The following is a 15,574-nucleotide window of genomic DNA, read 5'->3' on the forward strand; positions in this document are numbered from 1 at the left end:
TTAATTTCCTTTGGTTGATAGCTGAATAAAACCTGCTATTCTATATAAAAATTAATGGAGGGTTTTTTTTCAGGTATTGGTAGTTTCAAAATTAACTATTGAAAATATTCCAGTATTCTGTGATGATGCTTTCTTTCAAATAGATTAATAAATCCCAATCACATAGGCAAAGTCAATTAAAATTCTCATGATATGTTTCTATATTCAATTCCAAATGTATGGACAAGCTTGTGGAAATCCAGGCTTGCATGCTGACTTGACCAAGATCAGAGGAGAATCAACAGATCTGTATAAAAATGAAACCAGCACAAGACTGTCTACTATTCACATACATACCTGTGTAAATACACATATATGTTTCATACACACATATGAAAACACTAAGGGCGTGCATGCACACATACAGTAGTTATAGACCAGAATGTGATAGACCCATAATGAATTCCAAAAAGACAGAGACAGCCGAACCACACTTTTGCTTCTATAACTTCTAATAAAGAACAATTAAGCAAGAAAAAAGGTAAATCAAAGTGATTGGAGTTGCCCATATAGTGGCCTCTTCCTTGTCGATTTTAGAGGGACAGGGAGAGAGACACCTGAGAATAAGCACAGAAATTAACCTAGGTATATGTGTATGTGTGTATATTTAATAATTTCAAGTGGGTTTAATCCATATTAGTAAACTGAAAACAAACTACTTATAAAAGAACATATCTAAAATTTTGCTTGAAACCTTCATGTAAGTGTAAAAATGTGTTGCCTAAGGTATTATCTTGTCAAAGGCAGAAATTGTTCATCAACTGACTGATGTTTTCTAGCCAAGACAGGCGTTAGAGACTTTGAAATTTTTTTCAGGAGTTATACAACCAATACAAATATAATTACATCTGTAAATGTGAAGGAAAAAACCTCTTCAAAATTGTTATTTTCAAGAGTCCACCCAGCATACTGTGCATATTACACACTAAAAATACTGTGAGGACCCTAATGATCGGAAAAGAAATATTTCACATATAACAACTCCAGAAGGGCATTTTTACAATAACAGGCAAAAAATTGTGCAGGAATATGTTTTTAAAACAACATATAATCAAGACTGACTTCCAAATACTTTTGAAAACCAAGCCATTAACTGCTAACTTGAAACTTGACTTTTTTAGGTTATGTGTATAAGAAAAATACTAAGTGATACACCACAAAAATACAACATCAAAATGTGAAAAAGTTTCTAGAAATACTTCTGTTCACTTTCAGAGTACACTACAGGTAGTCAGAGGTTTTATTGCCCAGTAGGCTACAAAGCTGTTAAGTAAGAATTTTGGAAAATTTCTCTGTAAAACAGACAAATTATTTGACGTAAATTATTTAGGGACATCATTTTTGTTTCAATAAATGATTTGTACATTGGGAGCTTATTGGATATTGAGCAATACTCTAACAATGAGTTTTAGATAATTAGGACAGAGTATTGTGAAATAGTTATATGATTGAATTACTCAGATGGACTCCTTAGATCTTCTGTCAACAAAAACAAATAGTAGCCTGCCAGAATATTTCAGATGAGCTTATACCTTTGAGGATCTCTGATGATACTGTATCCTATGTTATAATCTATGTTGATTTTCATTGTCATTGAAACAATGGTTTAAGAATGTTTTAAATTCTTAAAACAGTTTCCCCTTTACAAGCTTATTCAATCAAAAATTCTTATCAGGTATTTTGTTGTACTCTTGCTTTACATAAGCAACTCAGGCTTCACCTGAACCTTAGGGTATCTGAAGTAATTTTATTGACACACAGCATGAATCCAAAATCCATAAATATTTCCCTTCAGACTGCAAAAATTATTTTTTAATGTGAAAAGTAATAAAACCCTTCACCTGCCATTGAATTTTATTTTCTTGAAAGTAAATGCTTTGTTAATCTTCAGCGAGCTACAGGTTACAGCTTTATTAAATTTTAAAACAGGAGTGTAACAGTCCTTTGACAGGTGGGCCAAAGCTCAGATAACTATTCATAACAGGATATTTATTTTTCCACAGTTCATATTAAGAATTAGAGATCAGAACACTATGTCTATAATCAGAGTATAGAAAGCATATTCCCCAAAACTTTTATATCTGCCACAGAATCTTTGTTGCCATACTCTTCGCCCTTTTTCACTGTCCAACAGATCCTGCTTAGGTACTACAAAAGTTTGATCATTTTGGAACCAAGACAAAGGGATTTCCCTAGTAACATCCTGTAGATATGGTTTCTTCAGAGAAAGGGTAGACTTTTCACTTTAAAGGGCCGTGGCAATGGTTTAAGTTGAAGGCAACTGTAGAAAGAGAAATTTACCCAATTTATAATAGTCTACCTACTTCATCTGTTTGACTTAAACACCAAATTTCCTTACAAATGCAACGTACACACCCCCACAGCACCAAAAGAACAAAATCAAACAAGAAACCTGACCAGAGATTACTTGATTACTTGGACACGCATAGTTCTCCCATTCAGCCCTTTCCTACAAGGGTCTTCCCTGATGGGCCCAATAAAAACACCCTAAAAATAAAAAATGAAGAGCCTATCATAAGCTATTTCTCGAGAAGTAAAACAGGTCTAAACCTACAAAAAGATCCAATTGCATTCTTTTTACAAGACTCTACAGAATCATTCCATATCCTCTTAATAGGATTTGTCAGTAAAGCCAGGAAAAAGGAAAAGATATTACGGGGTTTTATTCTCTGTATGTTTCCACAATATGATTATCTTTATATTCAAATGCAGTAAGAAAGGCTCAGGATGCAAGCTTTTAGGCTTTAATTCTTTCCAACTCCAGCCTTCACTGATCACTTTAACAGAGCTGTTTTACAAAATGACAGAAATAGAAACAATTAATTTTAAATGTTATTGCAGTAGCAATATAGTATTCATAACTGAAATAATGACAATACCCACTAAAATGTATCTTTACGTAAGTAAACTTTCCAAAACACGTAACAGTAATATGATCTCTGAGTCCAGTGGTTGAAAGGGAAAACAGCAAAGCAGGGGCTGTCTATATTTCAGGTTCTTTCTGTTAAAACTTCAGAAGTGCCATAAAGATGTAGTTGCTAACTCACACTAGATTCTAGCTTGAGTAATTTTATATCATCTTTAATTTCAAAATTTTATGCCTCTTACTTTTATTAATGCTATTTCTCTTTAAGCATTCTATATTCAAACCTACACTCAAGATAATGATGATGTTAAAATAATTCTAAAGCTAATTGTGAAGTAATAAAGTGATTTGAAACACTGCAAATAATTTATGAAATTTAAAATGGAAAGCAAGATACTGTAAAAATAAGCATAAAAATCATCCCTCTCTTTTCATAATTAGCATTTTAATTATGGAAGAGCCAAAACCAACATGAAACCATCAGGAAATAAAAATGTAAACAGTTCATATCCCCCGAGGGGAAAAAAAAAAAACAAACCAAAAAAAGTTGTGGATGCGTATATACAAATAAGCTTGTATCAATCAGCCCTGAGAACAAACCCACAGGCAAGTTTACTTTTATTAACTATTCATATCATACATTTTTTTTAAATTAACTACCGTAAAAATGAACAAGTCTTTTAATAGTTATCATAATACTTTTGTAAATAAATCAAAATATCAAAGTATGTGCCTTAACATATAACATGACAAAAATTGTTTCCAATAAAAGTGTCTTTTGGACTGCACGTTCATGCCATAGAGCTACCACAGATTTCTGTCTCATCTGCTGATTCTATGTAGCATGCCCAGACCCAGAAAGATGACTCAAATGGATTGTATATTCCTGAAGACAATGAATGAAATAAGAAATGGCTCCATCTCTATAAAAACCATCATAAAATCATGATTTGAAGATGACGAAGTATATTTCTTTTTTATTTCTATCTATACATCTCCTTTCATCTACTAGTATTAAAATATTATTTCTACTGAGCAGAGAGCAGGATAGTAATTTTGACTTTCATTCCATGGAAATAACTCCTTTTCCTTTTATTGACTTGTGCCATTGCAGTATACGAAAAAAAAAAAAAAAAGGCTGATTAATAGCCGAATTAGTCAATCAAAGTTCATATATATTAATTTATACTAGTTTTTGTTATACTTATTTCATTTAGGTTTTGTTGAAGTAGACAGGAATTCGTTACCCTCTTGCATGTGCATCCTTGCTTTTATAAACCTGAGCTTTAAAAATAATATGAACAGCAAAAACAGTAACTAGAAGTTTTTGTCTGGGAAACCATTTCTTGGTATTGCTTTACTGTGTAGATAGATTTACTGTGCACCATAAAAATGCATATTTCATTATTAGAGATATTAAAATATGTGTCTGATTGAGGTGTTTTGTGTGTGTGTGTGTGTTTGGGGTTTTGTGTTTTTTGTTTTTTGTTTTTGTTTGTTGTTTTTTTTTTTTGTAAGATGCAATAGACTTGCAACTCTCAAGATCTTACAGGGGACCCTGCACAGTTTGTTTTACCTAACTGAATGGCACAGTAAAAAAAATTCCGGAATCTATAGGGGTTGATGCTCGGTTGAATACACTGTTGCCATAATGGACTCTGGTGTGACAGAAAGGGTATGCACCTCATTGCCTGCAATAAGAAATTTTTAGACAAGCTCTGTTAAACCAAGCTTTTCCAGAAAAGGCAGCTAAATTTATATTACAAAGAGCTTTAGGATTGTTTAGTAACATTCACTTCTGTTTTGTGGTGGTTCTACTATTTCTATATTGCCTCTGGCAATATCATTTATATTCTGCTTTAATTGCATTTCTAGGGTTTTTTTCCTTAATTGGATCTAGCAGTATAGTAAAATATGACCAGACATAAATGAGATATCCCATCACTTCCACCTGTTGCATAAAGGTCTTAAAATTTTTTCTCCTCATCCCCTGCAGGCCACATAAATATCTTATTTACAGTTTTTGATTTAAAAAGTTTTTGCTTCTGTATCATTCATGCTTAAAACATTTGATTTCATCATCTAATCCTGTCTGGAATTGCAACCACACATCTAATATCCTGATTTATAAGAAAGAAGAGGAAAAGAAAAACTCTGCCATGTAAGATACCTATCACTACATATTCTATCTTACCCTCTGATTTCTTTCTTATTGTTATTTCTAGACGGACTAGGTCTAATTTAGGCTAGATTAAAATGAGCACGTTCTGCTCCTGTACACAGACTTGTATTGATTTCAAGATGGAAGTTCTGTACAAATAAAAACAGGATTACAAATACAGACGGTAATTTTTTATTGTACTCTATACCCACATAAATCATCCCATTAATGGAAGGGAAAGAAGAAACCATGACACATTTATTTATTTATATAGATTGTTGGTGCCTTTAAGTAATTAAAGATTGTTCAATATCAGATTGGTTTGATACCTTTCTAATTGATGCTGAATAACATTACAAAACATTACTGCTTGGTCTGAACTATAAAATGAACTTAGTCTGCTTTAGTTGCCCTATTTGAGACAAACATGTTGTATTGGCCTTTTCTTTCCATGTAATGACTTTCTGCTGAATATTTTCTTAAACCCTAATATAGAAAATTAAGTTTTTTCTTCTTCCCTGCTCCCCGCTCCCCATCTTCTCCCCCCTTAAAAAAGATTGCACATCAAGAACTATTTTCAAGGACCCGCTATTCAAGCTATGTGATTTGACAAACTTAAGTGTCAGAACTGGTTTATTGGATAAACCTTTAAGAACTCAGCACTATATTTTTTTGTATAATATTCTTTTGAAAATCTTGCTTTCCACAAACATTAATGTCATGCTAGAATACACATGGAAAGGGAACACATCTGAAAGCCAATAATGGAAACTAAGTTAACTCAAGTTTCATGAAAGCAAATATTTGGAAAAAAATTCTGGGATGCTTGTTCCAGCCTATTTACACAGTGATTAAGTTATCTAGTAAACTTTGTTCACTCAGCTAAAACACATTATTATTATTTAATAAAAGGTAAACTTCCACAAACTATATATATATATATATATATATATATATATATATATATATATATTCATTGTCACTTTACCTATCAAATGAATTGAAATTGTTGTTTCCCTCTTCTGTAATTTCTATAGCCATATTTGGCACTCTTTTTGAACATTAAAACTCTTAACAAAAGATTGCATGACTCATAGTTTAATGCATATCAGAATCACTGCAGTGAATGGTGGAAGAAGATGTAGCCATCCACACTTATTTTGCAATACAGGGCAAGCTACCTGTGGCATGCTGGACTGATGACATGGGATAAAGGTACAAGTTACAAATCTGTGTCCCTTAAGCTGATTCTAAATCAGTCCTGACGCTTCATAAAACACATCTGAAGCAATGAGACAAATGAGCAAGCAGTGACCTTGTACAGGCAAATACCTCTTTGTGGTCTCAATGCATGTCTACAAAGTAAACATTGATTATAGGCAGTTTTCCCCAAGTATTCAAAATCTGGATACTACAGTACAATTTTTTAAAGCCACTGCAAGGTCAGGTTGAAATTGCTTAAACTATGGTATAAATAGAATTATTTTTTTTTTCCTGCAGTGAATTTAATCACATTTTTACAAGGTTATGTAGGGTGCAGAGTATTTATTCCCTTTTTCTGTTGGGAACTTTAACAGTATCCTGCCATTAAATCTGCATGACCAAACAAATATAAAAATGAGAAATGTATTTTTTTTCATTTTTTCTTCACCAGAGATAATTTGTAACAATAAACAGCAGAATGCACAGATATATATCCCAGGAATAAAATAAAATATTTAAATTCTGCATTCAGCCACCCAGAACCAATCATGTAACCTGCACATCAAATCAAGCCAATTCATATTTGCTAAGAAGTGTTATTAAACAGCACTGTTTTAAACAATACCTTCCTACTTTTTAACAAGATGCCTTTGCATGAGATGCCTAGTACTATAAAACAGCTAACCAAATATCTGTAACAGTGGCTTGATTGTTTGTGCAAACTCTCGCCATGAGTATATGTAACAAATAAGAGATTGCAAACTTGGTATTTTAGATTAGTTGCCTTTCCACTATGACATGACAGATTTTAATGTTTTCCCTTTCACTGGGGATGGGGTGAAGAGGAGATAACAGAAAATTTACAGAAATTAATTAGGATTGTGCACATGAATTACTATACAGTCAAGTAAACCTACACCATACTTGCACTGACAGATTGTTGTTTTTTTTTCTTCCCATAAGTGCTAGGAAAGAAGGTATACAATATAGGAGATAAATATACAAAATGGGATAAAAAGTGATTTAGAAGAATGGTATTAGAAATACTTAAAATGAATTCTTCATTGTACTGAGAACAGAAACTATGTGACATGCTTAAAAGAGAGTAAGAATAAATCAATTCATTCCTACCCACTGCACTCCAAATCAAAGAGGACAAAATTATTTGAAAATACCCTCCCACTCAACAAAGTTGTGCTTTTTCATGAGTGTTAACAAACGGGATAAAGTACAAGTAGAATTAATGCGTAACAAGATTATTTTGCTGACATGCTATGAACAAGTCTTTGAATCATGCCTGGTGTTGGCAGGTTAATTCAAGAAACAAGTTTCTGTTTTCCAGTGCAGCATAAAAAGGAGCTGAGAATACAGCCAATTACATGTGTGTGTATACATGTGCGTATGCACACATATATGCTTTTCTAATACTCATTTTAGCTGGCTGAAATTTTTCTAAACATTTTTTTTTTTCAAAGGAATTATAAACTGAGCAGAAAATATTATTGAGGAATAGACAGCTATTTCATAGGAATTTTCAATAAAATTTATTACAGGGATATCTAATGTTTGAGACTAAAAGATAGTAAGATGCAGGTCACGGATCTATTGAAACATAACATCAGAAATGAGGAGGACTAATAGCCTATGAGTAGGACACTTACCTGGGACATGATCTATATTGGAGACTTCATGAATTTGAACCTTGGTCTCCGATATCTTGACTAAGTCTCTTAATCATTAATAATTAATGATATTGCCTGCTCTGGACTGGATCTCTCTCACTACAGAAAACAAACAAAAAGGAAACAAAAGCTTTCTTGCATTCATCCCAAAATGGGACATCAGGTTCTTGAAAACTAAAAATTTGAGGGATATAGAGAAATAGTTCTCTATCTAGTTAAGAGAACAAGTTTTTAAAATGAGATTATTTACAGCTTAAAGTAACTCATTGACAATAAATGATTGCCATTTAAATAAATGAAATCTGCAGGTGCGGCAGAACATATTAAGTATCCAGCAACTGCTACTATTAAATCATGATAATATTTATTCAAAACATAATAACAAACTGCTGCCTTTTTAAAATGAAAGTTGTCTGTTTGCCAAACAACCAAATTATTTTTTAGTAGAGATAAGTACAGCTATTACACAACTTAATAAATTTCAAATGCCAGCCTGCTACAAAAATTAGCTAAGAAATGGAAAAGAGGTTTTTCTTACTTCTGATTTTAGCTGCCATAGGCAAATACTGTCTTCATTGCATAGATCAGCAGAACCAACTGAACTAATAACAGAACAAATACTGTTTCGAACATCAAACAGAGAGACCTGGGTGGTCAAAGAATCTTAGAAACCTGATGGCTCATATCACTGTTGTGCTTGTTCGATGGATGAGTATTACAGTATAGTTTTGTAAATAAATTATTTTTTTATTTTACAGCATGCCGAGACAGTTTGCTATAAGTCTAGATAAAAGTATTTAATACAGCTGCTTTAGTTCTGTACCACTAAAGCCTTAAGTATCAAATCATAGCTTTAATAAACAAATTGTACTTTGAAAAAATTATAAGCATTTTTCTGTATTGGATATTAAGATCAGAATATGTGTGTGTGTCCCAACAACACAGGAAATTAAAAATAAGAAATATTTTTCTCATTCTCAATCAAAACCCAGGAAAATAAACTTGTGTTTATTGGTCTCTATAACTATGTTAATAAAATATTATTTTTCAGATTTAGGTTTTTGCTGATCTGAAAGATTCTAACTCTAAAAGTCAAACTCCTAAAGGAATATAAGGACGATCTATAAAGATGCAGAGATGAGTTAGTGGTTGCATATATCTGTGTTGTTATATATGCTGTCACATAAAAAGAAATCATCTTTAGTTGGCATGTGTATCTTTCGGCAGACATTTAACCATCTTGCAAACTACCTGCTGTCCAAGTAAAGTGAAGCTGGAGCTAGGGAGCCAGCAACCAGAATATGTTCAATTGTAAGCACAAAGCACACGAATTCTAGCCAGGAAATTCAAACTGCTGCTTATGTTTCAAGCTAAATTGAAGTACAAGTTCTCTTGAGGAATAGCTGTCTCAACCCAGATGATAAGCTGTCTCATTCCTAATCTTAAAAGTAATTCCCATGGTACTACTGGCAAGGGGAGTTTAACATGTATTAATACAGAAAACATCATGAAATGACAGCAGTCAAAACTGACTACAAGACTGCAAGTAACTATAGCAAGAGAAAATACCTGATTTGGAAGACTGCATTAGGGGTAAAAAAATAAGTCTTTTCATACATTGATTCCTAAGGGTAAAGCAGAGACACACAAAACCAGATATATAACCAAAACCGGTAAAATAATTCAGTGCTGATATGATACTTCCTAGGATATGTGGCTGAATCACAGGCCAACCCAAAAAAGATCCTAAAAACTATAGGGGTTCACATTTGCATTTTTCCTACCATTACAATTTTCAGCTTTAGTAAACTCCAAACTTCAAGGTAATGTAATAAGCAATGGAATAACGTAATGTCAAGTAAATTCAAATATCAATGCCAACTGTGTACATATTAGAAAATGTATAAATGCACTGATATCAAATGCCTCCCCCACCAAGAGGGGGGACTTAGGTTTGTATGCTGATCGCCCTGTGTCACTTTGCAATGTCACTTCACAGCGGTAAGAGGAATACTTTGAATTTCTCTTTTAAAGCTGTAATTTGAAATAACCTGCAGAAAACTCGCAGTCACATATTTCTGCACTGGTATGTGTTTAGTGACAAAAATATAAAGTAAATCTCTTTTACACAGTAAGTAATCAGATTAACCAACTGTCAATGTACTTTATTCATGAATATGAAGAATAAATTATATACAATCATAATTCTATTGAGTTTAGAATATCTTAAAGATGATGCAAAATAAAAATTGTATCAGAGAATAATGTTCAAGTGGTATCAAGGAATGTCTTTCAAAAAATGGTTATTACATCTCTGATTCTACCATCTACTATTCCATCTGCTACACAGATACTAATTACCTCTGGGTTTGCCTGTCTGATATACATTATACCAGGGTAATTATTTGTAATTTTTATTTACCTTTCAAAATTATTTCTCACATTGTACACTGGAAGAATAGATTATATACCTGAAAGTTTCTCTACTTTTCCCAGCTATACTACTTAATCTAATAAAAGGAGATTTGCACAACATGCCTACACTGTGTTTTTACACAATTGCAAATAAACCATATTTCCTTTTTAATTACTTCTTTGATGAGATATTCAACATCCATTCCTTAAGGACAACTCACTTTAGTTGCCTTAATATAAGATGAATAGCCAACCCTATTTCTCCTCTCTTTGTATAAACAAGCATGGGATAACTAGCTCACATTCAGAATATGATTTTAACAGGCAAGGTCAATACATTCAAAAAACTTTTCCAATTGGAGAATGCATAAATCGAACTCAGAAAGGCTTTTATTATGCCAATTGGCCAGTGGCTGCAGCTGCACAGTTAAAAATAGAAAGTCAGCAGCTAATACAAATTAACATTGCTGCAGCTGTCAGCCAGCAATGATGAACCCATGCCCTGGCTCTTCACAACCCCTAGAAGCAGTGAAATTACTATTGTTTTCATAAAAAGCTCAATGTTGGCTTGTGCTAAAACAGCACATAATTTAAAATAATGTCAAAACATCAAAGCAGTTCAATTTCAACAATTATTTTATCATGGCTAGACTCCTCTCTTGTGCAAATACTCTTCAAACCAGTTTCATAAAAGTATTTTCCTTTTCAAAAAGTTTCTAGCTATACTTCAGATTTCCTATCACTACCCAGATATACAGTTTCTTAGTTTATATGTATCTATACATATATACACATGCATGGACGAAATATATGTATACTTCAAAGCTGCTGCATTCTTTGAATACATGAAGTTTAGGTTCATAAACTAAATTACTCTCCAACATCCATCACTAAGAATGTGACTCCTTCAGACTTGATACAAATTTCTCATTGGTGCTCAAATGTGCATGTGTGGACAAAAGCATGAAGATTTTACAGAGTTTTTTATATGACAATCTTCTAGCAATCAATTTTTGAACCCATACAGAGACTCTAATGTGAATATTAACTAGTCCAAGTAGAAGACTATCATTCAATCAATCTGCAGAAGAAAACTGGTATTCATCAGTGTATAATAAACAAAATGAATTTGAACATGATCTAAAATAATGGTTCTTATAAAAGCAGAAGTAAATACTGACAGACTTTTTTCATTCTTTCAGCTTTAAGTTACATGATATGCCTACATCTATTATATGTGGCTTTAGAATATTAAATATCCTATTGTAATATAATTTAATTACTATATTTTTTAACAGTCTCTTTGTAAAACAAATGTATGCACTTTAGGACATACTGTTTCAGGTCATAAACCACAGTTTTATGCCTATGGATTATATTTTCTGAAACAGTTTAACCACTTATCATTCTATAAATTTATATAAAAGTTGGAAGACAAAATCAAATCAGTCCTGAAGGAGTATGTCATTAAACAAAGGCATGAAATATTTTGCCATTAAAAGAATAACGTTCAGTAATTTTATGTCAACAGGGATATACTATGTATAAAATTGAGTAAGAAAGATGTGGTGGTGGTATGATCATTAAATAAAATGCTTTGGTTATTCTTTTTAAGTACCAAATCCTTTGGAAAATTTTGCAGATTGTTCATAACAAACAGCTAAGTAGGAATGATAATTTATGAGGTATTTAAGTGGTATATGATATTCCTAAATGAACAGTGTTACCAAGTATATGCAATATTTTGGAGGGGTTATCATATGAAAAAGGAGTGATATGTTCCATTTTTGTTTTCCAAATCACTTACTGGTATATATGACTATGGTAAATCTGAATATAAAAAAATATTTTTAATTCTGTAACAGAAGGGTTAAAGATTAACTCACACTATTCAGCGGCATACCATTTATCTGTATTTATAACAAATTCAGGATTATTAAAGATGCACATAAGCTTTGTGATCTCTGAACTATAATTATTAAATAATGAGTTTATAAATCAAGCATGTAACATTTCAAACATTATCTTTGTGAAACTGTTAAGTCAGTGTTTCCATAATTATTTCAGATACATACATCTCAAGTTACTGAAGCAAGGTCTTCAATCCACTAACTAGCAAACACAACTGTGAAACAATTCAGTTGTTTCCTGCACTAGATTCCTGCACCGATTTAGTGACTCACCACAATTGTTTAACTTTCTAACAAAGCTTTGACACACAGAAAAGAAAAATATTTCAAGATCTCTTTTCTAGTTTTATTTTAAAAAGTTTCTATGTTCAAACTGTAAGAGTTTCAAACTGGACAGTGCTGTAGTAGCTTGTAGTATGGAAGGTCAATCATTGCCTAGATATGGGAGCAGTAGTTTCAAATATTTTATTGCAAAGCAATCTTCTGCACAGAGAAAAATTATGTGCTTTTTAAAGCATCTTCTTAACTTATTTAAATTTCCATGCTTAATTTTCCTGTGGAATAATAGCAGACCATTTTACTGAAGTCAAGAGGTATGCACAAATACCCTTCTAATGCAAATAGAAAAAGTGTCTGTGGATGTCCTGTTTTGCAAGCACATTTTGCTAAGAAAACCCCAAACAAACACACACACAAAACCCCACAAAAAAAAAACCCCAAAAAACAATAAACTCCAAAAACCAAGCACCACCACCACCCCAAACTTCTAACAAAGTCTTCAGTACATGAATATTAAAGTCATATAGTGGTCAAAATATGAATCCACCGTATTAATCCACTAGTAGCAACTCAGAAGTAACAATTCATTTGCTCAATACATCTCACCAGGCAATGACCTCAGATAACCTTATGCATTGCAGAGCATTAGCAGATATAATTTTACGCATATATTTAATGCTGGGTTTGTTGACTGTTTTTTATTATTATTTCCAATAAACTAATGGAGAATAGAAATGTGCTATGACCCTAGAAATTATAAATGGATTACTAACTACATCAAAATATGTCTTATGAAGGTCAAAATCAAAGAGCGAGTGCAATGATCCTAGAAGCACCACCATTTTTTTAAATTGTGGTGTCTTCTATCTTTCCTTTTGATATACAAAAAGACATTACTCCACTGCCAGTTAGTAAGCACTCCTACCACCTTTATCCAACCAAAGCTTTGGGAAGAGCTCGAAAGTTAACATTGTTTCCACTGAATTAAGGTGTTTATTTTCAGATGTACATCTGAAATGCAGACTCAGTAACACTTTGTTGCTAGTAAAGATTCCACATGGAGGCTGTCTCAAATGCATGCAGCTTTTATACTCACCTGCCCTCTCTTATCAATCTCAAACCAACTAGTCTAAGTTCTAGGGGAAACACCATCCAAATGGTCAGTAAACTGGAAAAAATACTAAGAACTAAAAAAGCCACCCTAGGATGTAACTAACACTGTTTCCTCCTAAGACAGATACCATACAGAAGAGACACAGAAACAACTGATTGCTGTAAGTGGTGACGAGACCAAGAGATGCTTGGGATAGTTACCAAAATGCTTTTAGTTGGGCAAACAAAACAAAACAAAAAATCTGTTTAATCCAAAATTAAAAGGTTACTTCAAGAATCAGGATGCATAAAGTTAAAGCGATACTTACCACTGTGAAATTCATAACCTTCAAAATCCATATTGTCATTGCCATGTTAACAATCATGGTAACCAGCAACAGAAGCACAAAGAAGTATAAGCACCTCTTTCGCCATCCATAAATTCCTACTGGGTAAAACTGAGGATGTTCAGTCCTTGGAAGGCTGTTCTGTTGTGTTGCTAATATATACTGCTCTCGTGTCATCTGGAAAAGAAAGATGCAAGTCTAAGTAAGCAAACGAGATGTCTGTTTTTCATAGATTTTATTACAAGAAGATTATCTGAGAACGTATAGCAAATCAGTTTCCATAAGCACAGAAGGAATGCATTCATTCAGCGTAAATTACATCAGTGTTATTTTTACGAGGAACTTAGTAAGAATTTGGTGAGTTTCATTAATTTAAAAGTAAACTTCTGGTTTGAAATTTCAAATTGGATTTGTATTTCAAATTTATCAGCAAGAAACTGTAAAAGTCCTTAATGTAATCCATGTAAGTAGTTCACATTATTTCTGAAGACTGTTTTATTCCCCTTTATGACCTTTATGAGGTCGTTCAGGATTTTTTTTTTTTTTTAAGAGAAGTTATGTGACTTTTTTGTATTGGTTTTGGCTGAGATAAAGGTAATTTTCTTCATAATAGCTTGTAGCCAAAACCAGTACACTCTTTCACACAATTAAAGAAAAATCTTTTCCTTCTATAAATGCACATCATAAATGAAATTATAAATTTTGTATTATACTTAGTAAATTAAATTAATAATTTAAGTCATTATACATACACTCATATTTTACATAACAGTATGCCATTGTGTACAGCATAATTTACACCAAAAGAAACAGGAAAACCCTTCTAAGCTTTAAATTTGCCCTTTAGGAGATATGGATACCATCATCATCTGCTGTTTTCCTGAACCTCTTTTAAGTTCTTCTAGCATATAAGCAAGCAGTAACTGCAAACTGCTTAAAGAAGTTATGGCATTTAATTAGAAACCATTAAACATTTTTTTTACATCCTTAATTTTCTTTTACAGTTATTTATATTCATATTCATATTCAACTGTCACATTGCCTTTAGACTGGATGGTATTAAGTTTGTTTTAACTTGATTTTTAAGTCATGGAGAAATCCCACTCTGTTCATGTAAAAGTTCTTCCTGAAACATGCCCATTGCAAAGATTGGTTTAATAAGCTTTGTGCTTAGGAGGGGAAAAAAAAAAAAACAAAACCACAAACCAACAAAACACTTAAAACACAAATAAAAGCCCAACTAACTTATAAAACAGATAGAATGACCAGTTTTATGCTTAAAAACTGCCTTTATTTTCATTAAAGTAAAAAATGCAAAAAAATGAGTCATTCAATTCAATTAGAAATAAAAAGACAGATTAAATCCATTTGACATATCAAACATATTGATATAAGATTTTTATAATGTAAAGCTGAAAAATGTTTATATTGCTAAATATTTATCCAAATCAAAACTCTTGAGGTTTTACCATGCACTAGTTAGATACTAATGGCATAAATGAACTCACTGTGAATAACTACTGCCACAAGTCACAGAATAAACAACCATTTCACAACAA

At 32.3% G+C, this 15,574-nt stretch overlaps 1 protein-coding gene across 2 annotated transcripts in view; it reads right to left on the reverse strand.

Annotated features, from left to right (window-relative positions):
* The window catches only part of SGCZ (sarcoglycan zeta), a 222,859-nt gene extending 208,667 nt beyond the window's left edge, over window positions 1–14,192 (reverse strand). For both annotated transcript variants that reach the window (XM_027797355.2, XM_005433614.3), the window contains exon 1: window positions 13,998–14,192. In XM_027797355.2, the coding sequence (XP_027653156.1) occupies window positions 13,998–14,192 (195 nt within the window). The remainder of the gene's footprint in view (window positions 1–13,997) is intronic.
* Between the last annotated feature and the right edge of the window lie 1,382 nt (window positions 14,193–15,574).

The sequence above is a fragment of the Falco cherrug genome, chromosome 1, assembly GCF_023634085.1.
Source record: "Falco cherrug isolate bFalChe1 chromosome 1, bFalChe1.pri, whole genome shotgun sequence".
NCBI classification, from domain to species: domain Eukaryota; kingdom Metazoa; phylum Chordata; class Aves; order Falconiformes; family Falconidae; genus Falco; species Falco cherrug.